Source organism: Electrona antarctica (genome assembly GCF_951216825.1).
Source record: "Electrona antarctica genome assembly, chromosome: 15".
NCBI lineage: Eukaryota > Metazoa > Chordata > Actinopteri > Myctophiformes > Myctophidae > Electrona > Electrona antarctica.
Genome location: NC_136796.1, coordinates 11698492 through 11726011, shown reverse-complemented (window position 1 = coordinate 11726011; position 27520 = coordinate 11698492). Strand labels below are relative to the sequence as shown.

General features: G+C 39.9%; 3 protein-coding genes across 6 annotated transcripts in view; all 3 read left to right on the top strand.

Annotated features, from left to right (window-relative positions):
- The first annotated feature begins 2 nt into the window (after positions 1–2).
- dus3l (dihydrouridine synthase 3-like) lies at positions 3–9342 on the top strand. The gene is made up of 16 exons (XM_079523098.1): positions 3–96; positions 1855–2257; positions 2643–2907; positions 3305–3644; positions 3886–3971; positions 4102–4191; positions 4519–4560; positions 4789–4941; positions 5607–5723; positions 5825–5890; positions 6172–6282; positions 6871–6967; positions 7100–7175; positions 7550–7738; positions 8081–8209; positions 8611–9342. The coding sequence occupies exons 2-16, from the start codon at positions 1863–1865 to the stop codon at positions 8681–8683; spliced, it is 2229 nt and encodes a 742-aa protein (XP_079379224.1). The 5' UTR covers positions 3–96; positions 1855–1862; the 3' UTR covers positions 8684–9342.
- A 1143-nt stretch (positions 9343–10485) lies between these two features.
- Positions 10486–27520, top strand: part of LOC306938783 (uncharacterized protein) — a 235282-nt gene continuing 218247 nt past the window's right edge. The window contains exons 1-13 of one of the 3 annotated variants that reach the window (XM_079523096.1): positions 10486–10748; positions 10917–11171; positions 11488–11544; positions 11639–11887; positions 11982–12248; positions 12343–12456; positions 12681–12856; positions 12959–13056; positions 13494–13645; positions 13738–13915; positions 14144–14273; positions 14895–14969; positions 15051–15160. In XM_079523096.1, the coding sequence (XP_079379222.1) occupies positions 10511–10748; positions 10917–11171; positions 11488–11544; positions 11639–11887; positions 11982–12248; positions 12343–12456; positions 12681–12856; positions 12959–13056; positions 13494–13645; positions 13738–13915; positions 14144–14273; positions 14895–14969; positions 15051–15116 (2055 nt within the window). In that variant the 5' untranslated portion in view covers positions 10486–10510 and the 3' untranslated portion in view covers positions 15117–15160. Of the gene's footprint in view, positions 10749–10916; positions 11202–11295; positions 11545–11638; positions 11888–11981; positions 12249–12342; positions 12457–12680; positions 12857–12958; positions 13057–13493; positions 13646–13737; positions 13916–14143; positions 14274–14894; positions 14970–15050; positions 15161–27520 lie in introns of those variants that run through there. The other 2 variants (XM_079523094.1, XM_079523095.1) reach the window with 2 other exon arrangements.
- On the top strand, positions 16647–26487 carry LOC306938438 (cytosolic non-specific dipeptidase-like). Of its 2 annotated transcripts, XM_079522614.1 has the most exons (12): positions 16647–16665; positions 17881–17968; positions 18285–18428; positions 18917–19079; positions 20927–21015; positions 22307–22507; positions 22613–22697; positions 22922–23082; positions 24265–24429; positions 24801–24942; positions 25894–26041; positions 26277–26487. In XM_079522614.1, exons 2-12 carry the CDS (start codon positions 17909–17911, stop codon positions 26341–26343), a joined length of 1425 nt encoding a protein of 474 aa, XP_079378740.1. In that variant the 5' UTR covers positions 16647–16665; positions 17881–17908; the 3' UTR covers positions 26344–26487. The 2 variants fall into 2 exon arrangements, with proteins under 2 accessions (XP_079378740.1, XP_079378741.1); XM_079522615.1 differs by lacking the exon at positions 16647–16665 and having other exon boundaries at positions 17898–17968.

The following is a 27520-nucleotide window of genomic DNA, read 5'->3' as shown; positions in this document are numbered from 1 at the left end:
ATATTTGGTACACATGATGCCACCACACGGACCCTTTTAACAGTTGCGCAAACACAAGCCCACGCTGTGGTAATTAAATTTCCCCCGAACATCCAGGTATTTATAAGGAAATACATTATATTCCACATGGTCTATCATTGAGTGTTTTGAAAAGCAGACATCCAATGTGTTGTTTAGTTTATTCTTTGGTCTACAAAATGTCATGCAAACGTTAACATTGGCTTATTTACAAGAAAGTAGCCTATGAGCTAACGTTACTGGTGTGGTGACCCGACTGGGCACAGTATTAACAGTACAGCCAATAAATTACCTAAAATCCGACAATCTCAGTCTGCCCATGAACATACGGTTAACGCGTACTTATTGTAGTTCAACAAAGTTGCTGCGTTTATGTCCTCAAAGTAGCAGTGTTGTATTGACTTGTGCTTTCGCTTGAAATATTATGTACCCATTATAATTACTGTGACATAAAAATGTCAATCTATCAATAATGGACATGATCCCATCGTTTTAATGCATAATATAACAAACATTATAGCTTAAACTTTTAAGATGTGTGATTGCCAGTGCCACCCAGATTTTGTATTGACTTTAGCCCCATATGTGCCCTCTCCCTACGCTCATTCTGTAGCTCCGAGATGAGGTCACAGACAGAAACCCCTCCCACCCCGTTCAGAAACGGCGCATGTTTCCACAATTCCCCATTGCTTACCCTTTTCTTAACAATGCACCAAAACCTTGAAGTGACGTTCCGGGTTTACACTAATTTACCGTCAACAACGCCAAAGAAAATCCAACTAGCGATTTGAACCGAGCCTTACGAAGCGAATTTTGTCAGTCGCTTCCGTGTTTATCAAGGGATTGGTGCGTGTGCGCGGGCATGTCGAGTGAACTGAAGTCAGTTGGACATTTTCGACCAGGGGAGGCGCCGGGGAGGCGCTAAAGCTTTTCAACTTCCTTGAAAAACATGCTAAACAACCGCTGTAACGCTCGTGTAACCGTTTAAAGTTGGATTTTCTTTGGCGTTGTTGACGGTAAATTAGTGTAAACCCGGAACGTCACTTCAAGGTTTTGGTGCATTGTTAAGAAAAGGGTAAGCAATGGGGAATTGTGGAAACATGCGCCGTTTCTGAACGGGGTGGGAGGGGTTTCTGTCTGTGACCTCATCTCGGAGCTACAGAATGAGCGTAGGGAGAGGGCACATATGGGGCTATATTGACTTGTGCTTTCGTTTGATGTACTCATTCTGCATATGCATACTGTTAATACGATTTTCAATCAATCAAACACACGTAGGCCTATGTCCAATTGTCCATACTGCATTTCTCTTCAAAACGAACTCTTTGACTCCTTTGGTAGATGTTATACAACTATATGTTCATATCTAATTGGTCCTCACTCACTTGCTCATAGATATGTCTATTCGCGACCGCTCGCTCAGTGCTCTGCCCCAGGCAGGGCTGCTGTGGACTGTCACGAAACCTGCCTAAATGTGACCTCATCAACAAGATTTAAAACTTTTTAAAATCTATTTATAATAATGGATAATTCCGTTTCAGTTAGCATGTTGAAATATAACGAGCATATAGTGAAGTCTGGGAGGACCAATTATATGAAGATATTAAGTAAATAATAAATACATTTAAGTAAATTTAATTAATTAATTGAATTTATTATTATTTATTAAATAGTGTTTAAGTTGAAAATGAGTGAAGCACTCCTTTAATAGACCCTTGACAGTTCAAAATAATTCACGTATTAATTATGTTTTATATTTCTTTATCACAAATGTGGAATGACATGCACTCAGCACCTGACATGATAATGATACCTTTTTATTTTCTGATATTTCAGAAGGAGGAATGGAGAAAGACTGCAAGGGCGTAGAGAAAACGTCTCAAGAAGACGTTAGCAGCACTGATGGTGTTGCAAAAAGCATAACTGTTATTAAAACAGAGAAAGACAGCGAGGACATAGAGAAAACGTCTCAAGAAGACGTTAGCAGCACTAATGGGGTTGCAAAAGGCATAACTGTCATTAAAACAGAGAAAGACAGCGAGGACATAGAGAAAACATGTCAAGAAGACGTCAGCAGCACTGATGGGGTTGCAAAAGGCATAACTGTCATTAAAACGGAGAAAGACAATGAGGCTTTCATTAAAATGGAGAAAGACGATGAGGACGTAGAGAAAACATCTCAAGATGTTGTGAGCAGCACTGATGGGGCAGCAAAAGGCATAGCTGTCATTAAAAATGAGTGAGTTATTGTGCTTTCCGTCACTGTTGACAAAAAGCTTTTTGTCTGAATTTACTACTAAAGATGTTCTGTTTGAATCTGTGATACTACCGGAAAGTGTGTTCTTGTTATTGTTTGGTTTGTTTAATAAATGGAGACCCAGTAAGATGACTACATTATGGGATCTAAAAACATTTCCACTGGCCTTTTCCAGTTGAATAAAAGAGTGCCAACAACATTTAAAAATATATTATTTACTTCCCAATTCACTATCTAAACACATAACGGAAATCATGTAACTACAACAGAAATAATGTACAACTGATGCCCGGCTAACTGTCCTAATCTTTGACACTTTGTTGTGTGCTATACTGATGTGCTAATGTGACTATTGCTATGCTTGCAGATTCATAACAACCAAAGAAAATTTCCATGGGTATTTAGATTCTAATGGACAGGGCCCTAAAGGAGGAAAGGAGGTCAGTGAAAATGAAGCATCTAAGGAAGCACCTCTGGAAGAACCAGACGTGAAAAAACTCAAACTGGGTGCCAATGATGGAGATAATGTGGTGAAGCCAGGTGGCAAACGAATGCGGGGACAGAATAAATCAAGACCACACATGAAACCCAACAGCTATGATAACACACGACTGTGTACATCAGTCATTCAGGTATGAAACCCAAACCATTAAATGCATAGAAATTGTTAAACCAAGAACTATCATCAGTCTTAACCCATTGATGCCTGAGGCCGAATCTGGGAATGCCTTCTAGGGCCTGACCTAAGGTTTCTAAAAACCTTCAAATTCTGATTAATTCTTTTTTAAATAGTTATGTTGCTACATGTATAGCAATAGCTGATGAGACGAAGAGAGTGCGCCGGCATCAAGGGTAGAACAACGTATACGTTGCATCAGGCATCAATGGGTTAACAGTAGAATATCCCTAAAAAATGCAGCTTGTAGATCAGATATTTTTGGTGTTTGTGTCAACACATTGTTGTTGACACAAGTTTATTAATCCCTTAAACCAGTGATGACATACTTTTTTTTTTACAAATCAATTTAGGAACGTGGGAATTGCTCATTTGGAGACAAATGCAAATTCTTCCATGACATTGCAAAATACATGGCTGTCAAGCCTGCTGACATCGGCAAAAGCTGCTACCTCTACAACACCTATGGAAAGTGCTTATATGGTCTGGCCTGCCGCTTCGCCAAGGCACACACTTCACCAGATTTCAAAAACATGGTGAATGAAGAACTCGTTAAGGCTTGTGAAGGCACGACTCCAGTGAGGAACACCTTGGATAGAGACCTCCAGATTCAACTCAGAAAGCGTTTGGTCTCATTCAAGAAGTCAGCGGAGTACCTCAAAACGATTGACAGGAATCCGGGAAAGCAGCATGGTATGAAGACAAAAGCCTCTGTCATATGGGCTAATCATGTCCAAATCCCAGTTGACTTGCATTCACTAACCTAAATTACAATGAATTAGTTACTCCCTCTAGCAGTTGAACAGATGTTGGTGTAAAGGGATAAATTAGGTAGATTACCATATGATTGGAAGGCTACGGTATAATGAGATTCACACAGGCTGTATTGTATATTCTCTCTGTTGACACTACTGATATTTAAATTCTTTGTCAGGCTCGGGTAATACGTGTACAGTTGAAATGTCCACTGAGAGTCCTGCTGGTGAGGAACTACATGCAACAACTGCACCAGAAATGGAGGTATGGTTTCACTAGACACAGAGCCAAGTAGTCCTTAAAACTACCGTAGCTAACAAAACAATAACAAACAGCTGGTGTCATCAGGCGTAATGCAACATTTGGGAATGGTTTCCTTTTTGACCAATCACAGGGCAGCCAGGATAAACATGTTCTCGTCAAGACTATTGGCCCCTTGACAGATGGCGATGTTATCAAGTTGCGGACCTGCGAAAAGAAGCCGGTATATTTTATCCACCTCAACGTCCACAACATCTAATCAATGTTTCTTTGTCTCAATGATTTAATCAAATACCATGCATTGTTAAATTAATTTCCATATTAGCAAGGTACACAGTAAAAACCCCATGTGTTAATTTAACCCATTTGGTTTACAAATGTAACCAGATGTATCTGTAATGGTCCATTTGGTTACATTATTAAATTTTCAGTACATTCGTAAATTATACATTTACTAATGTATAATTAACAGATTTAACACTAAATGTTTTATTGTGTATGCATGTTTTTGTTATCAATTACAGTACATTTATTTCACACTTTCCTCAAGGTGGACTTTCAAGACAAGCTCTATCTTGCTCCTCTAACAACAGTAAGTACTCATTTCTACTCATGCAGGTAATATATAATGTAATTTAGATTTCAACTCATAAAATAAAGGTTATCAAGGTGATGGGGGTTTCTTTTGTCCAGACTGTAAAACAGGAATATTATATCTTGAGGATTTATCAAAATTGATAGAATGGAATTTAGTATATGAACCACTTAAGCCTGATTTATGTCTAAAATAGGGTTCAATCATTTTCTCTGTATCCCATAGTGTGGAAATCTACCTTTCCGTCGCATTTGCAAACGTTTTGGTGCTGACATCACCTGTGGAGAGATGGCCATGTGCACCAACCTACTACAGGGACAGGCATCTGAGTGGGCCCTTCTAAAGAGGCATGAAAGTGAAGATATCTTCGGCGTTCAGGTGGGTTAATTTTAGGGTTTGCACACCCATTGATGCTCTCAAAGTGCAAAAGTTTACTGGCACCTTGTTTAATTCTTACACTGTTACTAATACTATTTATCTGTCCAGCATCCAATTTGGTAGGTTTTTTTAGATGTGCGTGTTTTTTGGTTGTTTTATAGACTCTTTTTCTACTTGATAATTTTATGTTGCGTTCACACGGGCAGAAACAAAGACGCAGACTACCATTCATTGTCAATGGAATTGCCAGCGACATGACGATGCAAAGACGCAATGATGCATGTAGCTGCTCCAAATGATACTCCCATTCGTCTTTGCGTCTGCCCATGTGAACGCACCATTATGGTTTGTCACCGTCTGAAACTCTTCAGAATTGTCAATTAAGTAGCAATAGTGTTTATGGTGTGTCTGCACTCCACAAAAATGTCCATATAATAGCAAACAACAGGTGCATATATTTCACAATGAGAAGGGAAAGTCTTTATTGAGGAGATATTATGCAAATAAAATACATTATTATTTTTCTCTCTGATGGTGATTCAGTTCCAATTTCCTTTCTTGCTACAAAAAACGAAATTCATGTTGTACTGAATGGAAATGTTATCCTGGCTAGAAGGTAAATAAATGGAGTAGAGGCTCTGTATAACCTGAATTGTGTCCTGTAGGTGGAGGGCTGCTTCCCAGACACAATGACAAGGTGTGCAGAGCTAATCAACGACAATGCTGATGTAGACTTTGTGGACATTAACTCTGGGTGTCCCATTGATCTTGTCTACAAAAAGGTAAAAGTCTGGTGCTTGGTGTTGTTGCTTGGACATTAATTGCAGAAATCTCAGTGGCTGATGTTTGAGTTATGAGTCCGACATGATGTTTTCCCCTGTAGGGTGGAGGATGTGGTCTGATGACACGGACAAAGAAGTTTGAACAGATCATCAGCGGAATGAACTACGTAAGACACCCTTTTATGCAAGATGCACCTGTCATGGTGCTGGGAACAAGTCGATTACAAATATTACTATTATTATTACTATTAATATAATTATTTCTACACAGGTAAACATTGGAAAAAAACAGATTTATTTCAGATTCAGATTTGTTACTTTTCCTTTACTGATTTTTCATAGTTTGTCTCTCTTTGTCTGTGGTATTTATTTTGTGTGTTTTTCCTAGTTCTTTTTTTTTTTCCACATGCAAAGTTTAATGCCAGCAGACATATTTTCCTACCCTAAGGTCCTTGATGTGCCATTGACTGTCAAGATCCGTACTGGTGTTCATGAGAAGTGCAATGTGGCTCATAAACTCATCCCAGAGATGAAGAAATGGGGTGTGTCCATGATCACGGTAGGGCTCTTATACTATTTAGGCAGATTTACAAGTTCACAACGTGTATTTTATTAGACACAACTCCTTCTTATATAAACCCATTATAACAGTTCAAACTCATTCTTCCAAATGCATCAGACCCAAAGGTCTGGGCTCGGTTAGGCCAGAGCCATAGAGTAAGGCAGAGTTATGACATTGAGTGGGCAGAAAACAGCCTTGTCACGTGGTTCATGTACTCTCGCAAGCCCATATGCTCCAATGCATTCTGTAAACGTCTGGTTGTCCCCATTCAATATAAGTATGTAGAAAGCCTGGCCCCATGAAGTGAACAGAGTTGTCGTAACTCTTTCTTACTCTATGGCTCTGGATTAGGCCTAATACCTGACCAATCTTTCAGAAGTGGCCCAGAGACCTGAGTGGCTGAAGTGAAAGATTCCATCAATCCTATCCACATTTTATTTTGTTGCTGTGCTATTAGATGAGATGAGATGAGGTGTACGTATAGGGATATTGATTTTCAACAGCACATTATATTAATCTAAATTAATTTACAGGGGTACTTCTTAAAATGATGTGACGATATGTAACAATGTTTTGTTTTTCCAGCTGCATGGCCGATCCAGGGAGCAGCGATACACAAAGTTAGCTGACTGGGACTATATCAACTCCTGTGCCAAACTGGCTAGCCCTCTTCCACTTTTTGGTACATGGGCTGTTCTAGATTATGAAGCTACACATACTGTATGCTATTTGAATCTGTAATATTGTTTTGAAAAAGAAACTGGTCAATGTTTTGATTTATCTTGTCTTTGGACTTAACTGTTGTTTGTTCTAGGGAATGGAGATATTTTGTCCTATGAAGATGCCATGAAAGCAAGAGAAACTGGAGTATCTGGCATCATGATAGCAAGGTTGGTACTTAATTCTTCATGTATTGGTAATATTATGTCAGGTATATGGCATTTGCATAAATCATTGTTAGACCGGGTAAATTACATTAGTATGATTTTATTTTGTCCCAACTACAGTGTAATGTATCATAATAATACATACATACAATTTTATATAGCACCATCAGCTATTTGGTTCTTGTCATGTCATCTTTGTGACAAATTCTGAAACTAAATATGTGTTATCATCATACTTTCCAGCAGAATAGCTCATAATTAACAAATGGCCAAAACATGACGATATGTAATGTTATCAAAATTAAAAGAATAATGTCGTCCCATGGTCCAAGTTGAAATTAGATTTGGAATATAATTTCTTCTGCCATCTTCCATAGGGGTGCACTCATCAAGCCCTGGATCTTTACTGAAATCAAGGATAGGCGGGACTGGGACATCTCATCCAGTGAGCGAATGGACGTCCTCAGGGATTTCACTAACTATGGCTTGGAACACTGGGGTTCAGACACACAAGGCCTGGAGAAGACCCGCAACTTCCTCTTGGAGTGGCTTTCCTTTATGTGCAGGTGGGTCATTAGGAATCACCGTGGAATCTGGAATGTATGAATTATTTTTGCAGCAATCAGTATTATTATTAATCCAGTTTCTGTATAGTGTGATGGAGTACAATAAGCAAATGAAAAAGTCATGTCTGCGATCTTACTTTTGACAGATACTACACTGGCAGATGACACATACAGTAGTATATCTCTAGCCATGAAGAATTATCGATCAAATAATGATCATATACAATTGGCTTGATGTACAAAGCTAATGTTGCTATTGATAATGTGACTTGAGAATCCTCTAGTCGTCAATAGCCTGAGACCATCAAACAATTTCTCTGTCTCTTGCTATCTTATGTATAGATACATACCCGTGGGGCTGTTGGAACGAGTGCCTCAGAGGATCAACGAGCGACCTCCTTTCTACATGGGCAGGGATTATCTAGAGTCCCTAATGGCTAGTCAACATGTTGGGGACTGGGTAAAGATAAGGTAATAATATTATGAATACCGTACACAGGAAAGTCTTGAATGGTAATGTAACTCAGTGTAGTTGGTCTATTTTTTTCATTTTAAGATGTAATGCTGTAGGAATAAGTGCTTAGATACAAATGTAAAGAGCAAAAAAAAGGAACAGTGTTTGTTAATGTAATATAAGTTGATGAGTACGGAATGTAAATACATTCATGGAAATGTGGCTTTCAAACATGGTTTACGGTGAACAAATACCATATACCACTTGTGCCCTACAGATTACCAGAGCTCGATACTGTACACACACAAACTTCCTTATCCAATCGCTTTACACTCGCCACTTCACAGCAGCGCAACTTAACATGCACGTGACTAGATGGACATCACTAACCATTTTTATGTTTTACCCTTTTTTCCAGTGAGATGCTGCTTGGACCTGTACCAGGGAATTTCAACTTCCTTCCCAAACATAAAGCTAATGCCTACAAGTGATACCAATTCTCTGTGTATATGTTTAAAACAGGCTTACATTTTGTATTTCTTTTGTATTTCTTAAAGGACCACTTCACCACTTTTCAACCTATCTTCATATACTAGGTCCTTACTAATAATCATGATAAAATGGCACCATTTGTTTCTACTCTGTCTGTGCCTCATAGGAGGGCTGTGGGCAGTTCAGACACCCGTCCACCAGTGACATCATCGATGGGGAATCCAAGCTAATAGAAACTGCAGGCTTTCTAGTCCTGAAAAGTTGCAATGTGAAAATGGAAGCCATCGTTCTCACGATAATACAAATCTAAACATTTTTGTAAATAAATATTGTTTAATAAAAAGTCTGCCTAACAATGATGAGACAGACTGTGTCTGAGTCTCCTCACTCAGACTCAGACTGTGTATGAGTAGAATAAAATGGTGCCATTTTATCATGATTATTAGTGAGGACCTATTATATGAAGATAGATTGAAAAGTGGTGAAGTGGTCCTTTAATACAATAAATTGTTTGAGAGAAAAAGGCCAAATATGAATGAAATATATTTTATTTTGCTGAGCTAAAAGTAGTTGTATACAAAGTGGAAATACTGTGTGGATACTTGAAATTATATGCAATAAAGCCTACTGTCACACTCAGACTTTTCTTTCATTGTTACCTTATATTAGTGGTTATTAGAGAAACTGCATGATTGAGATCGATTGCATTTGCTGAGAAATAAGCAAATGCCCTGGTGTGGGCAACAGTAGCTGTCCATGGTGCTGATATGATGTTCTGCACTTTAGTGACTGATAGAATAGATCATAAATATACTCACTCAAGTTATATGACCATGTTAATATGTCTTAAATTAAACTAAGAGTTTTGTAAGGTACTTAACATAAGTTGATGTAAAATGTACTATTTTGTCCATGTTAGTAATGTAGTAGTAATGTAAAGTATACATGATGTGAACATACACAGTACAATCATTATTAGACTTATATGTATCCTTCAACTTATTTTTTATTCCCCAAAATGGCTGTATACTGTATGCAGGTTTTGTAGAAATATTATACCTTAATTGTCGAATGTTTAAGCATGTTCTAATTGTCTTTAATTTTGTTAAATCCAACTTTATTAAAAAATAATGCATGTTCTAATCAAGTACAGCATACTTTAAAACATTTTCAAATATACTATATTATTAATTTATTATATTACTTTTTGGGGGAAAAGCCCACTCTTCCTTGGTGCCCTGCATCTGTCGTGTCACCATAGGCTACATATGGATATGTTGCTGGTTGACAGTGATGGATGTACTGTACTGACACAAATGGTAACCGGAGGAGTGGGTAGCCTACCTGAGAAGTCTCGGCACATCAATGTTACATTTTTGTTGTTTATTTCCTAAATGTAAAAAGAGAAGAAAAAAAGGAAATAATGTATGCTGGTAGTAGCCTTTTAAGTAACATGCTTGAACATTTGCTACAAATCCTGTGGATATTATCCATGGCATAAACAATATAGTTGAAGGGTAAATGCATATGTTCGAATCATATACTTTTAACATTATTTTTGGACCATTCAAGGGTGGAGTTGAGCTGCGTCAGAGTGTTAACAAAACTATTGCACATAGCCTACAGACAGGTCTGACAAAGCCAAGGGCCTTTATTAGTAGCGCCTTACTAGCCTACCGTTCAATCTTGCAGTCGCATCTCTGCACCACGTGGTTTACAACGTCAGCAAACAAATTGGTTCACAGCACAGGTGTAATTAATCAAGCCAATTAACTCTGTATATAAGTGGCCAGAAAACCCATTCATCTTCACTTCAGTTTACAGTGATGTCTCAAGGTACAATGGCTTGGTGGAGGCTCCGTTCGGTCTTCTTCTTGGTGGCGGCGGCGGCATTTGCTACGGCAGCAAGTGAGATATGGGAGTCAATGGACACCTTTCCTGACCTTAAACTTGAAGATAAAGCTATGAGTGGAAAATGGGAATCCGTTCCTGAACTTCAAGATGAAGCTGTGAGTGGAAAATGGGTTGACCTGTATGACTCTAAAGACCGGAGGCAAGCGTCGGGTAAGTGTAAAGTGGGGCTTATTTATAGACTCAGAGTTTAGTGTATGCTATATAGCTTTTGGTGTCAATTGTGTGTTTTAAAAAAACGGGCCCGAATCATTCTGGTGTTGTAGAAAATGATGTAATGTTATCATGGTTGACTTGTGTTAATTGCCACATGTACTGCAGATGACTACGATGAAGATGACTATAGCGACGGCATTGCCCAAGTTGGAGAAGAATACTCGATCAAGAATGCTTTGAAGCCACGCTCGGGTCAAAAACTGAAATGTCCCTTCACGCCCTCTCCAGAGGATGTGTCTACAACACCACAAACTGTCACTGTAGTGCCAGAGGTGCTGCCACCCAGAGTCTTAGTAGAACGCCGCCCAATGAGTCCATCACGCCCAATAAGTCCACCACGCCCAGTGTCATTTCCCTTTGCACCCCCTGTGTCCTCTACAGGGGCCCAAAGTGAGTTCATTTGGCCCAGCATCAAGTATGTGTAGACTTCTAGTCATTTCAGTAAAATTGTGAGTTGATGATTTAATGTTTAACTTCATTTCAGATTGTGCTGTCCGTCTGGGCCTGCGGGTAGCATGTGGCTCTGTGACAATATCCCGCACAGCCTGTTTAGCGGCAGGCTGCTGTTTTGAATCAACCTGCTTTTATCCAATGACTCCACCACACCCAATGATGCCAGTCTTAGTAGAACGCCGCCCAATGATGCCACTACGCCCAACAGTGTCAATTCCCGTTGTCACTTTGTCTGTGCCTCTGCCACCTGCACCCCCTGTGTCCTCTACAGGGGCCCAAAGTGAGTTAATTTGGCCCAGCATCAAGTATGTGTATACTTCTAGTCATTTCAGTAAAGTTGTGAGTTGATGATTTAATGTTAAACTTCATTTCAGATTGTGCTGTCCGTCTGGGCCTGCGGGTAGCATGTGGCTCTGTGACAATATCCCGCACAGCCTGTTTAGCGGCAGGCTGCTGTTTTGAATCAACCTGCTTTTATCCAATGACTCCACCACACCCAATGATGCCAGTCTTAGTAGAACGCCGCCCAATGATGCCACTACGCCCAACAGTGTCAATTCCCGTTGTCACTTTGTCTGTGCCTCTGCCACCTGCACCCCCTGTGTCCTCTACAGGGGCCCAAAGTGAGTTAATTTGGCCCAGCATCAAGTATGTGTATACTTCTAGTCATTTCAGTAAAGTTGTGAGTTGATGATTTAATGTTAAACTTCATTTCAGATTGTGCTGTCCGTCTGGGCCTGCGGGTAGCATGTGGCTCTGTGACAATATCCCGCACAGCCTGTTTAGCGGCAGGCTGCTGTTTTGAATCAACCTGCTTTTATCCAATGACTCCACCACACCCAATGATGCCAGTCTTAGTAGAACGCCGCCCAATGAGTCCATCACGCCCAATAAGTCCACCACGCCCAACAGTGTCAATTCCCTTTGTCACTTCGTCTGTGCCTCTGCCACCTGCACCCCCTGTGTCCTCTACAGGGGCCCAAAGTGAGTTCATTTGGCCCAGCATCAAGTATGTGTAGACTTCTAGTCATTTCAGTAAAATTGTGAGTTGATGATTTAATGTTTAACTTAATTTCAGATTGTGTTGTCCGTCTGGGCCAGCGGGTAGCATGTGGCTCTGTGACAATATCCCGCACAGCCTGTTTAGAGGCAGGCTGCTGTTTTGAATCAACCTGCTTTTATCCAATGAATGGTGAGTCTATTCTCTTGGAGGGCTATTGACGTGTGTGTAAACTTTCAACCTGGTAACCTTTTGGCCATGGTTATTACAGGTGGAACATGGTTTGAGCTAGTATACTCTTGCATGACAGCAAAATAATTAAAAGCTTGACATTCGATGGATCTTAAGACTTAAAAATCCTGCTGCATATTCTACATTTGTGTTGCATTAATGGTGCTATTGTCTTAATCCACCAGAGTGCACTAAAGATGAACACTTTGTCTTTGCAATAAACCGTGATTCTCCTAAACGAGACAGTGTGGATCCCACTGGACTTGTTATTCCATCAGACCGAGCCTGTAGACCAGTCATTGTTGATAGAATGTATGCCATTTTCAAGTTCTCAATCCATGAGTGTGGAACTCATCACTATGTAAGTGTTAAGGCTCTAATGCAATTTTGCACCATGGAACACTAACTGCTGTTATGGACTTTACTGTCGCCTTCTCACAAATGTATTTTCTCCCCGATACAGGAAGTTGGTGGGACAAATGTATATCTGGCTGAAGTGTTTACTCCTATCACTACCATGAGCCTAAAGTATGGCGTCATCACCAGAAGTAAATTTGTGAGGTGAGCAGGTTGCCTTGGGGAGCTATGCACTCTTGCTACATGAGCATTTGCAATTTCAGAATAAGCTAATGTAACTCGCATCCTCTGCTCTTGGTGCTGAGCCAAGCAGGGCCTCGCAACTCACTTTGTAATGCCAGACTTTTTTTTTTATTCACGAACACAGCAGGCAGGACAATACAAAATTGACCAGTGTAGGTCTTTCTCAAGTACTTGAAAGGCCTACACTAGTCAAAACGTATTGTCCTGCCTTGTTCATGAATAAAAATGGCCTGGAGCATTACAAAGTGAGTTGCGAGCCCCTGCTTTTGTCGATTGCCTAAAATTCACATTGAACATAAAAAGCAAATTGTAGAAATTAGCCTTGTGTGAATTGCTTCTTTCACTAAATTGACTAAGTGATCACGTTCAATTTTAAGACTCTTTCTCTTGCATTGCAGATTCCTGTTTGAGTGCCGCTATGATGTAGATGGCCCGGTTAGCCATACATCACTATTCAGCATTGGATACATGGTCAGAACACCCTTTTCAAGCTTCCCTTCGCAGATAATCTCTGATGGCCTGTTTGCAATTCAGCTGAGGATCGCTAGAGGTTGGGTGTTATGGGTCTTGGGAAATATTGACTGGATGTAGATTAGTTCATGTCAGTCAGTACAGAACTGATGCCTCTATTTATGCCAACAGAGCCAACTTTCACCAGCTGGGTGGATGACCACCTACCTCTGCGACAACTTGTGAATGGTGAACCAGTGTACCTGGAAGTTCGCTTGAGGTCGCCAAAGCCAAAAGCAGTGCTGCTTGTTAACTACTGTATTGCTTATACCCGCTATGCCACAAATGCTCTTGTGATCATTTATGAAGGGTAAGTAAATATGACTCGGTAGTCGGTACATTAACACTTCACTGATCAATGTGCACAACTAATGTTCTTAGTAAAATGTTGCAAATTAGTGGAATTCCACTTTAATATGTAATTAATATACCTTAACGCTGTTCTAGGCAACACAGAATGGGGGGACTTTTTTATTATTTCCACACAACAGCTCTAAGGTGTGTTCACCTGAAGTAATTTCTTTTTTTATTTTTGTAGGTGTGAGAACCCTCTTGACGATACTGTGGCCATCCTTAGAGTCACTGAAGCAAACCGCTACACAAGGCGATTTAAGGTTGATGCGTTTCAGTTCATGGATCTGAGAACCAGCAAGTTCATCGATGAAGATGTGAGTCGGTATTCAGAGTTAAAGGACCACTTGTACCTACATTCATATAATTGGTCCTCACTAATGTGTTTTTTGCCTACTCTGTATGTGTCATAGGAGTGCTGTGGGCAGTTCAGAAACCCGTCCAACAGTGACGTCATTGCTGGGGAATCCAAGCTAATATATATATATATATATATATACTGCAGGCTTTCTATTCCTGAAAAGTTGCAATTCGATAATGGAAGCAATCATTCTCATGATGATAAATCTAAATGCATTATGGGTTTCTGAACTGCCCACAGCCCTCCTATGAGATGCAGATAGTCATGATAAAATACCACCTTTCCTACTCTATTATATATATTGAGGACCAATTATAGGAAGACAAGTGGAGCTACAGCTTCAGATGCCTTATCTCTAAAGTCACAGGTCTCTTTAGAATATGTAGACTAAATATTTACTCCGTGGCAGTTTGCTATTGGGATGCAATGTTTACTTTAGCGGTACCTTAGTACATAAGATTGTCTGACTACAATTCTTGGCTGGCAACTGTCTGACTAATGTATTGCAGGTTTTTGTTTTTTTTCCCTTGTGCGAATTTGAACTGCCTTAGTAAAAAAAATCTTCATTCCCCTGCAGATCTACTTCATGTGCTCCACAGAACTGTGTATGCCACTAGAACGGGAATGTGAGCAGCAGTGCTTTGATGGACAGGTGAGCGGAACAAATGCATTTTTGAATAGGCAAAATTATTGTGTTGTCTCGCATCTCTAATCCATTTTCTCTTCTGTCTAGCAACGGCCATTGACCGGCACTGCCAAGACCGGCACTGCCAAGACCGGCACTGCCAAGAAAGGTTGAGCAAGACCTGTTGTAGTGTGAGAAAATAAAATGTTTTAAATGAATTTCATGCCTTGGGCTATTCCTATAAATGAGTTTTGGAACATTTTACTGTACTATCAGATGGTGTAACTCAGGAGGATGATATTCTGTAGTATGCGTGGCCCTGACTATCCCTAACCTTGTCTTATTGTCAAGCTTGCAAAGCAGGATTTTAGTCTTTAATTTTAGTCCCCCCCCAACAAAATGAGTGAGGAGATATTTGACAAACTCCTTTGTAAAGGGTGGACTTGAGTTCTAGCACAACTGCAAGAATGAATTGGCAACATCAGAAATGACGAGGCATTGGGGGTCAAGGGATAACGCAAGGGGAGTGAGCTTGAACGTGCAGACGAGAGAAGGGATAGTCCAGAGGTTTATGGATGTGGTGACTTGGGCGGATGGAAATGAATTATCTCTTGGGGCAACCCCTGAGAATCGTCAAGCTCTGGAACAAACTCAATTACATCTGATTATACAAAAAAAACATTGCACTGCCTTACAACTTTAATGACACATTTTGTTATTAGCTATAAACTTTTGTTATTGGGCCTTATAATGAATGGTCACTTTATTAATGTGGACTTTCTTGATGCCACATCAAGAAAGTCCAATGATGTAGGCCTATACTTCATGTACAAAGTATATGTTTTGGTGCCTAATCATTTGGTGGCCAGTTTTCCCAGGACTCACTATTTTGGTGCCAGTTGTCCAAATTTCTTCAGGGGTGCACATATACGCATAGCAGTTTTCATATTAAATTAAAAACTATAGCCTAGGGTTTATAGTCTGATATGGATATCTGAACATCAATCTACTGCTTAAGCAATGATTCAACACAGGCATATTCTGTCCTAGTTTGACCCACTAATGGTGTACTTGCCAGCCCATAGAGCCAGTTGTGACTTGTGAACCTGGACATGTTTAGTACAATGAGTGGTCCCCCATTTAGAAACTGTCGGATGCCATGTTGAGTAATTGGCATATGTGACCATATCATCAACCAGAAGGCAAGAATAATCTAAATTGTAGCATTGATGTGTCAAACGAGGGGGGGGGGGGGGGGGGGGGTCATGATGCTGAATCAGTGAATCAGCATTGGTTTTGGGAAAAGAGAAAAACACACATTGGGCAAAAAACGGCCAAAGCCACCACTGCTATGGCCGTTTTTAGCCTAAGGAGTGTTTTTGTGTTATGAAAAATGCTCAACTTATGCAAGTTAGCATCCAGTTTCTACATGCTGGGGACCCATACTCAACAAATTCTAACATAACTTTGGTGTAGGCTACTCGACATGCCTGGGTTCACGTTCTGGCAAGTGGACTATAATAGCATAAATTGCATGGATGTGTACAAGTCTGGCACGCTCGAATAATTCACACATCATTATGCATGACACGTATTTCAATCATAATGAATTATTACACCCAGCTCAAAATGTACAAATCCATAGAAGCAAAACAGGAAGCGGCGGCGACGACGCGACCGGAAAAGTGTCACATGTATATCAGCTGTGTGGAAACGACGAAGTGAGTGAGTTTGCAGAAGTGTCCCGGTACTGTTAATAGTGTAACTTTTGTATATTTCATTGTAAATGCTAACTTCGCATAGTATATGTTTCTTCAGTGATATGTCTTGGTCGTCGCTATCATCTTCAGTTAGGAAGTTGGTCTGTTTTCAATCCTTTCTCCCACACGGCTAAAATCAGCTACAGACCAGCATATGGTGATAGCCTACTGTAGCATACACTTTTAAATACTGATTACACAAGATTTAAATGTTTTTAAATTGTTATATTTACTGTGGAATTAGCTACTTATGTTCTGGTATATGGAAAATGGCAACCAACCAGAATAACCCGTTCTGAGTGAAGTGTGTTTTGTGAGAGATGCATACATATAGCCTACTCTTCATTACTCAGTCTTTCTCTCTAAACTCTAAAGAAAGAGCAAAACATTGTCCAACCAAGAGACAGCCAACGAGCTGTTCTATGCGGTGAACAAAAACAAATCACACCACTTCACACGAGTGAAGTGATCGAGGGGCGCCCATGACTTTTGGGGGCATGTTGATGATCTCTGCAATTCTCAAGATGTATTTATATCAGCGAGATGACGTCTCTTTATTGATTGATTGATTTTTTGATTGAAATATTTATTAACAGTTTGCAGAATTACAGTACATTTCAAGCACAAACTCAATACAAAGACTGTTAACTGTGAGTGGACAACCCAATTAAGCATTACACTTGTTTACAAGAGGGTCCACCTTGTTCAATTCATCAAAACATTTAGAGACATACAAATCAACACATTCTCAAAAGCACAGGAAAGTACAGTTCAATAGTCAATACATAAAGGTTGTTCATATTCACTTAATCTGAAGATAGTATAGCTACAGCCACTATTGGGAGATTTTAATACGGCTAGTGTCAAGTCATAACAAAATTAGCATTTGACTTGTGGTAGGGTAAGCAGGGCATATAATTGCTTTACAATAAGAATGTCTGGCATTCATAACAATCTAGGTGAAAGTTGTGCAGTAGGTCTGCTGTTAGTAAAAATGACATGACACTGACTTTTTTCTGTAGTACTCTGATAAGTCTGACCACTGGAATGCATGATACAGGAAACTCAAAATACTGTTGTCAGCACATTTGAAGGAGGTGTGGTCACTGGTTGTAGTTCGTCCTCTCATAAAGAGAGATTGGAGAGTCAGGCAAAGTCTGACACACTACTATTCCTGTCACACCGATCCCCACAGAAGTAGCAAAGATGGCTGATCTATCAGCACTTTTCAAATATGTGGATGAACATCAGGAGTTGTACATCGAGGTAAGAACATTCTATTGTAATATTGGAGTGATTCATTTCATTTGACATTATAAACCGACTAACAGAGTTTTTGCTAAATGGAGTAATCTCCAGTCTCTGTCCTTGCTGTCCTCAGTGTTTGAAAGCTAAATGACAGCATTAACGATTTTCAACCTGGCATCTCTGTTTAGGCTTTAGGGTATGCCAAATCTGTCAATTATTTTCAAAGTCCTGATCTTTGTGACATTATAGATCTGCTATTTTTGTCATACAACAAATAATAAAGGGCTGTGATAAAGGCTAAATGTCATGTTTATTTATTGTTTCTCTTCCCCAGCGCCTAGCCCAATGGGTGGGAGTTCAGAGTGTGTCAGCATGGCCTGAGAAGCGTGGGGAGATCAAGAAGATGATGGAGATGGCAGCCAAAGACATTGAGAAGCTGGGGGGTACGGTGGAGATGGTGGACATTGGCAAACAGAAGGTTAGACATGTTGCCAGGCTGTTCTGTCTTTGTGAAGTGCATTACTAAACTGCAACCCATCCTAATTTGACTGCTGATTTGATGGGGGCTATCAGTATAAGTGTTAATCTGTAAAATCAAATATACATACATGTCTGGGTATTTATGTTTCATATTACTTTTGCTCAGCTTCAACACTAATGAACACTCACTCTCTGTCTCTTTCTCTCATATATTCTTAAAAGAAGAGAAGGCATTGTGTCAAATATAGAACAGGTTTTCTTAGAAACCTTAACCTGTCCTCATCCAACAATCAACCATTTGTCTTCCTTATTGTTAGGCTATTTTATTTGGCCTTAATGAACTTTATCTATTAAAGATATCCCGATTCTTCTCATACCGCCTCACTCATTACTATACTTTGTAACTTCAAGTAACGTACAATATCATACTGCTATTATTACTGTTGCCGTTATTCTTTATTATTGATGATGTTATTATTCACACAGCTTCCTTCTGGAGAAGAGATTCCATTGCCCCCTATCATCCTGGGGCATTTGGGCTCGGACCCGGGCAAGAAGACTGTGTGTATCTATGGTCACCTTGATGTCCAGCCAGCTAAACTTGATGATGGCTGGGATACAGAGCCTTTTACTCTGGTGGAGAAAGATGGTGAGACCAGACCTGGTTAATTATTTTCCTCCGGTTTCTCTTCTGTGTTCTGTTTAGTCCTCCTATCAACTCTCCACCTCAGTTCCAGTTCAGTGTGCTGTCAGACATGTCACACCTACATTTACAGGGTAAACTAGTCTTAGATCAACAGAAATTCCAGGCAACATCATCAGTTATTTGTAATATTTGTAACATGTAGCTTGTTTAAGCTGCCTTTTAACCTTTATCAAAATACGTCAGATCATATCTTAGTTTATTACATATTTCCAAAGTCCACTTCAGCTAACTTGTGTACCTGTAGGGCAGAACTCTATTACTTAACTGTGATTTTCTGATCAAGGGGCATTTAATTACCTTAGCTAATGACTTACTGGTCAACTGTCCCACAAAATCAGTATTACACAATCCCTAACTTATCCAAAATGGCAGAGTGAAATGTATTTATGTATAACACAGTGTATTGGATTTTACAAGCTACACTGACAAGTGCAAATTTGCTGGTTTCAGACTGTGTGTCAGCACACCTTTCTTCCACTTGTTTCCCTTTCTTTCTTTTTTGCCTAGGGCAGTTATTGTCTGGTGACAGTCAGCTGAGAGATAGTGTCACATCCTTATTTCTGTTGAGATCAGTTTATGTTGTTTGATGAGTTGGCATAGAAAAAGACAGACTCACTTTTGGTTCTGCCTCAGTGTTCTATATTCTAATCTAGTCTAATCTAATCTAAACACAAATACATTATATTTCGCCTCCTTACTGTTATACTTGGACAAATGAATAACATCAAAGAATCACTTAATAGGTCAATTAGAAATTGTTCATCTTCATTAGCTCTACTACCTGGAACAGTGAGGTTACAGGGAGTAGAGGTAAAGAAGGTGGAGAAGTACTTAAGGTCTACATTCCAGAGCAATGGAGAGTGTGGATAAACGCGTATATCTTTTCTACGTCCAAGCATAGACATGGTAACGCCCCGCCTGCCTCTGATTGGCCTACCGACACTGCCGGCCTTACCAGAATTTCCTCCGAGGTGGAAGATACATGCTGGATAGTCTGCCGAGAGGTTACTCCGTGGTGGGAAATAAATAAATAATACAGTACGATATAATACAAGAGAATGACAAAAGTAACTTTTTTTTTTTATAGAAGAGGCAAACTAATATTGTTTATGCCATTGGCCTGTTTATTTGTATACATGTGTAAACTTGAAACATTATTGTACTGTAAAAATAAGGTCTCTTTTCCCTTGATCTTTATCTTTGTTAGTATAAGTATTAGTTTACTATAATTAGATTAATACACGATAATCAACACTAACACTTTAATTTAGAACACAGCCAAATCAAATCATAGTACAAGTGTTTAATTTATTATTCAATCAAGCAAACGGCACAAACAATAATAGTTTGTCTCTTCTACAAAAATAAAAAAGTTACAAGCGTGTTGCCATTCTCTTGTAAGCTACTTGTATTATTTCCCACCACAGAGTACCCTTGCATCTCGGAGGACAGGCAAGACGGGCAGTGTCGGTAGGCCAATCAGAGGCAGGCGGGGCGTTACCATGTCTATGCTTGGACGTAGAATAGATATACGCTGGAGAAATGAGTGCAAGCAGGTTGGAATGGGTGGAGAAAAGTGTCAGGTGTCTGAGGTGTGATAGGATGGATGGAGGCAGATGATTCGCTGTGGCACTGGCAACCCCTGAAGGGAACACCCAAAAGGGAAAGAAGTTTTAAAAGATAAAGGTGTCAAGCAACACTTATTTTAAAATTGTGACATTTCAAGTGTTCAACGTCAACAGGGTTCTGTGACAATGACCCTTAATACATTTCCCTTAATCCCTGTGCAGGGAAGCTCTATGGACGAGGTTCCACAGATGACAAGGGTCCAGTGCTGGCCTGGTTGAACTGTATTGAGGGTTACCAGAAGACTCAGCAGGTAATGGTAACAAGAAGCTATCACAACGTACAAGTCCTGGTTTAGCTTGGTCTAACTGACAACTGTAGATCAAATTTACAATTTAGGCATTTAGCAGATGCTTTTTTCCAGACTCAAGATCAGAGTAAATGGCATGAACCCTAGTCTTCAAAGGACAAGGCCCTTCCAAGTGGTGTTTATCTGTCCCTTGGGACGGACTGACCTGTGTTCAACTGCTGTTCACATGGCCACTTCAGCCTTTACTTACATGGCCATCATGTACGTAAAGAAAACAATTGCTACAAAGTAACTAGGATAATGGGTAAATAACTTTTTTTAAATGTATTTAACCTTTATTTAACCAGTAAAAACACATTGAGACTGCGTCTCTTTTACAAGTGGGAACTGGCCAAGAGGCAGAAATAAAATTACTTACTTCAATACCACATCGTCAATGTTACATTTTGGACCAGCAAATACATCCATAATTCACCTTAAAGTACCTATAAATAAACAAGTCAACAACAACAACTAAATAAGACTATTAGCATTTGTTGTCAAGCTAACAGTATAGGGTGGTTATCTAAATATACTAGCGTCTATCAGCAAATAGATGACTATTGAAGAACTGAAGAAAGCACTAAGCATGTATGGCCCACACTATAAACTTTGGAACCATATTACAACAATGGGTCATCCATTGCATTGTTGGTTTTCTATGAAAATGCTAAGTGGAATGATGTTGCCATCGATAATGAGACAACTGTCATTTGACAGAAAGAGCCAGCATAGTGCCAGATAGCACAAAACTAAACTAGATTATTTCTAATGGAATGTGGGTTTCTGATCTGCAAAACATATTTGAAATTTTGTGGTTTGAATGTTTCCTACAAAATGTTTTGTCCCTTCTGAAACTTGAACTTTTCCTGTCTTACTCTCCACATGTTAATCACCCATCAATGTGGTCAAAGGTCTTTGGGTGAAATATGTGCTCCTATGCTGTTTCTTGTTATTGCATCACACCCAGCATTAATGATTGAACTAATTTGCCAGGACTAACCAAAATAAAAAAGTGAAATTAGTTGATGTTATAAAATAGAGACAAAAGCAGATCATGAATCCACTGTTTTTTAAGCTCTGTGTTGTTCAATTCAGATCCTTTTGAGGCTTTTATTTATTGTTTGTTTTGTTTACATTTTGAAAATACAACTCTAGAAGGAGCATAAGGGCTTAAGCATTTTCACAATCTCTCAAAAGGTTTTATTTCTTCTTTCTCTCTCCCTTTTCTTTTATTCTTTGCATTATTGATCAGGAGCTTCCGATCAACGTCAAGTTCTGCTTTGAAGGGATGGAGGAGTCTGGATCTGAGGGCCTAGACGAACTGATTTTCTCACGTAAAGACACCTTCTTAAAAGATGTAGACTACGTCTGCATCTCAGACAACTACTGGCTGGGCAAGACCAAACCTTGCATCACCTACGGCCTGAGAGGCATCTGCTATTTCTTCATTGAGGTATTGTGTTATAACTGTTGTGCTGCTTTGGTTTTAGTAGTGGCATCGGGTCGAAGGAGTTGATATCCCCCCCCTTCCTGACTGCATTTGCTTCCTAAATCCTAGATGGAGTGCTGTGACATGGATCTCCACTCTGGCGTATTTGGTGGCTCTGTTCATGAAGCCATGACTGACCTCATCGCACTCATGGGCAAGTCACGCCACTTTTATGAAGCTTAATTCAGCGTCTGTGAGCTCAGTAGCTATGCCAAAGCGAAACATTCTGGTGATAGAATTGTATCCCTTTGAGTTCTAAATAAAGCATGGCATCTCGACAGAAATTAGACTTTGACGGTGTTTGTTATAACCAAATTATGCATGGCATCTCAACAGAGATTAAACTCAGACTTTTAACTGTTTATTATAACCAATCAGGCTCCTTGGTGGACAAGAAGGGAAAGATCTTGGTCCCAGGAATATATGAAGCCGTGGCCCCGGTTACAGACGCGGAGAAACAGTTGTATGAGAAGATCGACTTTGACATGGAGGATTTCTGCAAGGATCTCGGGGCTAAAAAGCTGCTTCATGACACCAAGGTACTGTAAGGAGTTTGGAGTCATTTTAGACCCCAGCCACACGAGAACGGATCGGGCTGTTACCCGCACAAGTTTGTAGCAGGCATCAAAGTTTCGAGCGTCCACATTGCGGTTATGTTAATTATGCATGTCGTCCAGACAAGAGCGGTATCGCTCCGGATACCAGAGAAAGCTGTAGTAGTGTAGGCTATATTAGAATAGACATGTATGTTGATGTAGCCTATGTTGTAAAATATGCATTACACTTTCACACTACATGACATGAAAGACAATGGAGATGACTTGACAGTGGAGATGTCTTGACATGCAGCAGAGATCGACGGTATAGTTGAAGGTGAAATATGGCTTTGTTGAGTCAGAGAATTATTATTATTATGTTTATTTTACATTTGTGTGGGTGCAAACCGCCTATTATTAAACCGACGATAATTTATATCTGTTCTCCGAAAATAGCTCATCTACAAGCTCACGGGCTGCAGATCGGCTATTTTCGGAGAAGAGATTTATAGACATTATGTGCAAATAAAAATAAAATAACTGTGATACTTATGTAAGTGGTTATAGTGAAATAAACCATTAGCCTAGGACTTCATGAACAAATGCACAAACAATATTAAAGGCATCCCTTTATAGGTCAAACAACACCATTCATTCACATACAATATACACATTAATAAATAACCATTAAGCAATTAATACCAGTGAGCTGTTGGTTATGAAAGGCGCGTCATAAACCTGCATCATTTTAAGTAAAAAAAGAACGTATCATGTTGCTAAAAAGCCGTCCGATGATCAGCCGCTAATCATGGACGCAGCCATCAGTTGTTTTGGAGGTGGAAAGCCTGGTGACGTGAGATTAGTTTGGAGGGGGCGAGGGGACTATGGCGTCACCGTTTCAGCAAATAGGCGGCATTCGCTGTACACACGGAGATGACAAAGAAGCGTCTCCGAAGTTTGTCACTCTGGGAGCTGGATTCAAAAAGATCCGGTTAAGTCCCCCAAAACACCGTCTCCGTGTGGCAGATCGGCTAAGTACTTGTGCGGGTAACGCAGAATACGTCCTCGTATAGACAGCACCTTATTGTCATGACACACACACACACACACACACAAATTGCATTGTTGTAGGGATAATTAAAAATAAATAAACAATGATTGTTCTTGGGTACTTCTGGCCTGTAGGAGCAAATCCTAATGCACCGCTGGAGATATCCATCCCTCTCTCTCCATGGCATTGAGGGAGCTTTCTCCGAAGGTGGGGCCAAGACAGTTATCCCCCGCAAAGTCATCGGAAAGTTCTCCATTCGCCTAGTTCCAGACATGGACCCCGCTGTTGTAGAGAAAGAGGTACATTTTAAAATATCATAAATGGGGTAATAGCTGAATCGTTATAGTGGGTGCCACACAAGCGCAAAACAAAGTGCGCAAACAAAGTTCTTAATGCTTTTGGGGATGTTTTTGTTATGCCTTTGTGGTGTTTTCATTATGCTTTTGGGGTACTCTCATTATACTTTTGGGGTGTGTTGCTTATGCATTTGTGAAAAAAAACAACTGAAAGTGTAACCCACATTTTACAAACGGAGCATCTGCAATTGTCTGCTTACAGGAGCACTTCTTAAGCTCTGTGTTTATCTCATCAGTAATTTGTTATCAATACAAAATTAAATATATTACTTAACCTATGCAACCTATGATATCCTTTTTCCGGTCTTGTCCAGGTTATTGGTCATCTACAGAAGAAGTTTGCTGAATTGGGAAGTCCTAACAAGCTAAAAGTTTACATGGGCCACGGGGCCAAGGCGTGGGTGTCTGACTTCAACCACCCCCACTACATGGCTGGTCGAAAGGCCATGAAGACAGGTACAGTACATATGGCATGAGAATACACATGTAGACCAGTGGTTCCCAAAGTGGGGCTAAATGATATCATCAATCAAATGGACCCTTATGGGTCTGTAACTCTGAGAGTGTACAAATGGAACCGAATGGACCCGTACACTCTCAGAGTTAAATTAACATTGAATTTAAAATATAATTTGGGGGTCCAAGAGATATAAATACCATTAAATGGGGGCCCATAGACACATGCATGTCAAACTGGGGGTCCTTGAAATTAAATGGGTTGAGAATCACTGCTAGAGCTGTACAAATCTTCTCTTAGGTGGGTCCCTGGCATATCTTTTCAAATGGGCGTCCGTGGGCTATTTAGTGTCAATTTGGGGGTCCCTGACATGAAAACGTTTTGGAACCACTGATGTAGACCACCTAACTTTACCTTGTGATGTCTTGTTACGGACAGAAGTGTTAACTCTTTAACAAGTCATGATAACTGTATTACAGTTCATCTACTGTAGTTATTCTTCACAAGTATATTCTATAATCTATACCATTTAACCATTTTATTACTACCGGTATTTTTGCAGATTACTATTCTGATATGCCCAGAATACGGACGCTAGGGTCACCTGAGTTTTAGTTTTTTTTGAGTGGTGTAAACCACTCCTACAACTGGCTTTGTTAGTGCAGAAAAAATGAGCATGGTTGCTACTTGCTATGTTCACCCTGTTCACCCGGGTGTGATTTCATTATGTCAGACAACTGGCTTTGTTAGTGCAGAAAAAATGAGCATGGTTGCTATGTTCACCCTGTTCACCCGGGTGTGATTTCATTACGTCAGACATGATTTCATTACGTCAGACAGGCCTTACACCACTCAGTTCACACGGGTGTGATTTTCTTTATATTATTTGTTGTGTTTTGGCCCATATTTTGACTCGTATATCTCCTTTCTACTTCCTTACTGGCTGGTAGTGTTCGGTGTGGAGCCTGACCTGACTCGTGAGGGCGGTAGCATTCCAGTTACTCTGACTTTCCAGGAGGCCACGGGAAAAAATGTCATGTTGCTCCCTTTGGGATCCTGTGATGACGGGGCTCACTCTCAGAATGAGAAGTTTAACAGGTACACACAGATGAAATTGGGCGACCACGATAGCCGGGTGGTGGTGACCCACTGCATGCATGTATGAAGCTAGAATGAAAGCTGAGGCTACTTTTTGACAGAGATGGCTAAAATCGCTATTTTGCTATCTAAATGTGTTATTTATTATTAATTTCCTTATTCTGGTGCTATTTTCTAGTGGATAATGTATAATTTGTATGATACACTACCTTCCCTAATGTTTCTCTATTTTCAGAACCAACTACATTCAGGGTATCAAGCTGCTTGCTGCATACTTCCATGAGGTCTCTCAACTGGAGTGAATGGACCAGTCACAACACTATAAATATGAATTATGCTTCCCTCTACTCTTCAAACTCAAGACCTGCTGGTTTGATTTGCTGTACACCATTGACCGTTTTATACACGTTGCTGTCTTGAAAAAATAAAGCACTGTATTTTCCTTTTGTTATTTGTTATCCTTTCATTATTTTTCATGCAAACATTTTTGAACGGTATTAAAACATTGTATTATTTGATTTCACAAGAATGAAGAGAGAGAGGAAGAGGGGTTGCCTACTTTTACATGTATACTGGCCTGGGAGGGCTGGACAGACATATAATGACCAGTCTACGAATTGGAAGACCCAGTAATAAGAACACATTCTAGGGAAGCACCCAACTGTACTATGTGAGCAATGTCATGCACCACACAACAGTATGGCTGCAGGCGTTTTGTTCGCTCAGGAGTCAGAACCCTAGTCCCTACCAAACCTGCTCGGGTGACGTCCTGATGCGCAGGGTTCCTCTTTACTAGCAGCATTCTCTGTCAGTGCTCCACCTGCTTCAGAAGTCCTTAAAATCAGTTCGCTTCCTTTGGGTCAGTTCAGGGCAATGGTTTCACACCAACATTTTAACTGCTTTATTGTTTATTTGTTTAGCTATTTAACATTTTTATTATTTTCTGTATTCTGGTTCTTGTAGGGTTTTAATTGTTGTATATGATTATGAATGACCTGTTGAGTATTGTGTTCTGTATTTGTTACCGTTGCTACATAGAACATGAAGGCCTGCCCCTCAATTTTAATTTTAATTTAAATAAAGGTTGTGATGATGATAATGATGACATCAGAAAGAAAGGACATGATGGTGGGAATGAAAAGAGCTGGACTACTAGAAGAGGAATACTGCATACTGGAGTGTGGTGGAATGGCAGTACAAAAGCTGATCAGATACTTTTTTCTAGTAATAGTCTAACTCGATGGTTCTCAACCAGTGGTCTGGGGACCTCCAGTGGTCCTTGAGGGGGTTCCAGGTGGGCAGCTAAATGATGGAGAATCTTTTACTTGGGAGTGTAAAATGAAACCAAATGGACCTTATGGGTCCATTTGTTTTCATTTTACACTCAAGAGTTAAATTATTGTTAAACATCTGCATTACTTAAGTTAATTTACAAGAAGTCTACACAAATAGAGAATCATGTAGAAAAAATATTATTTT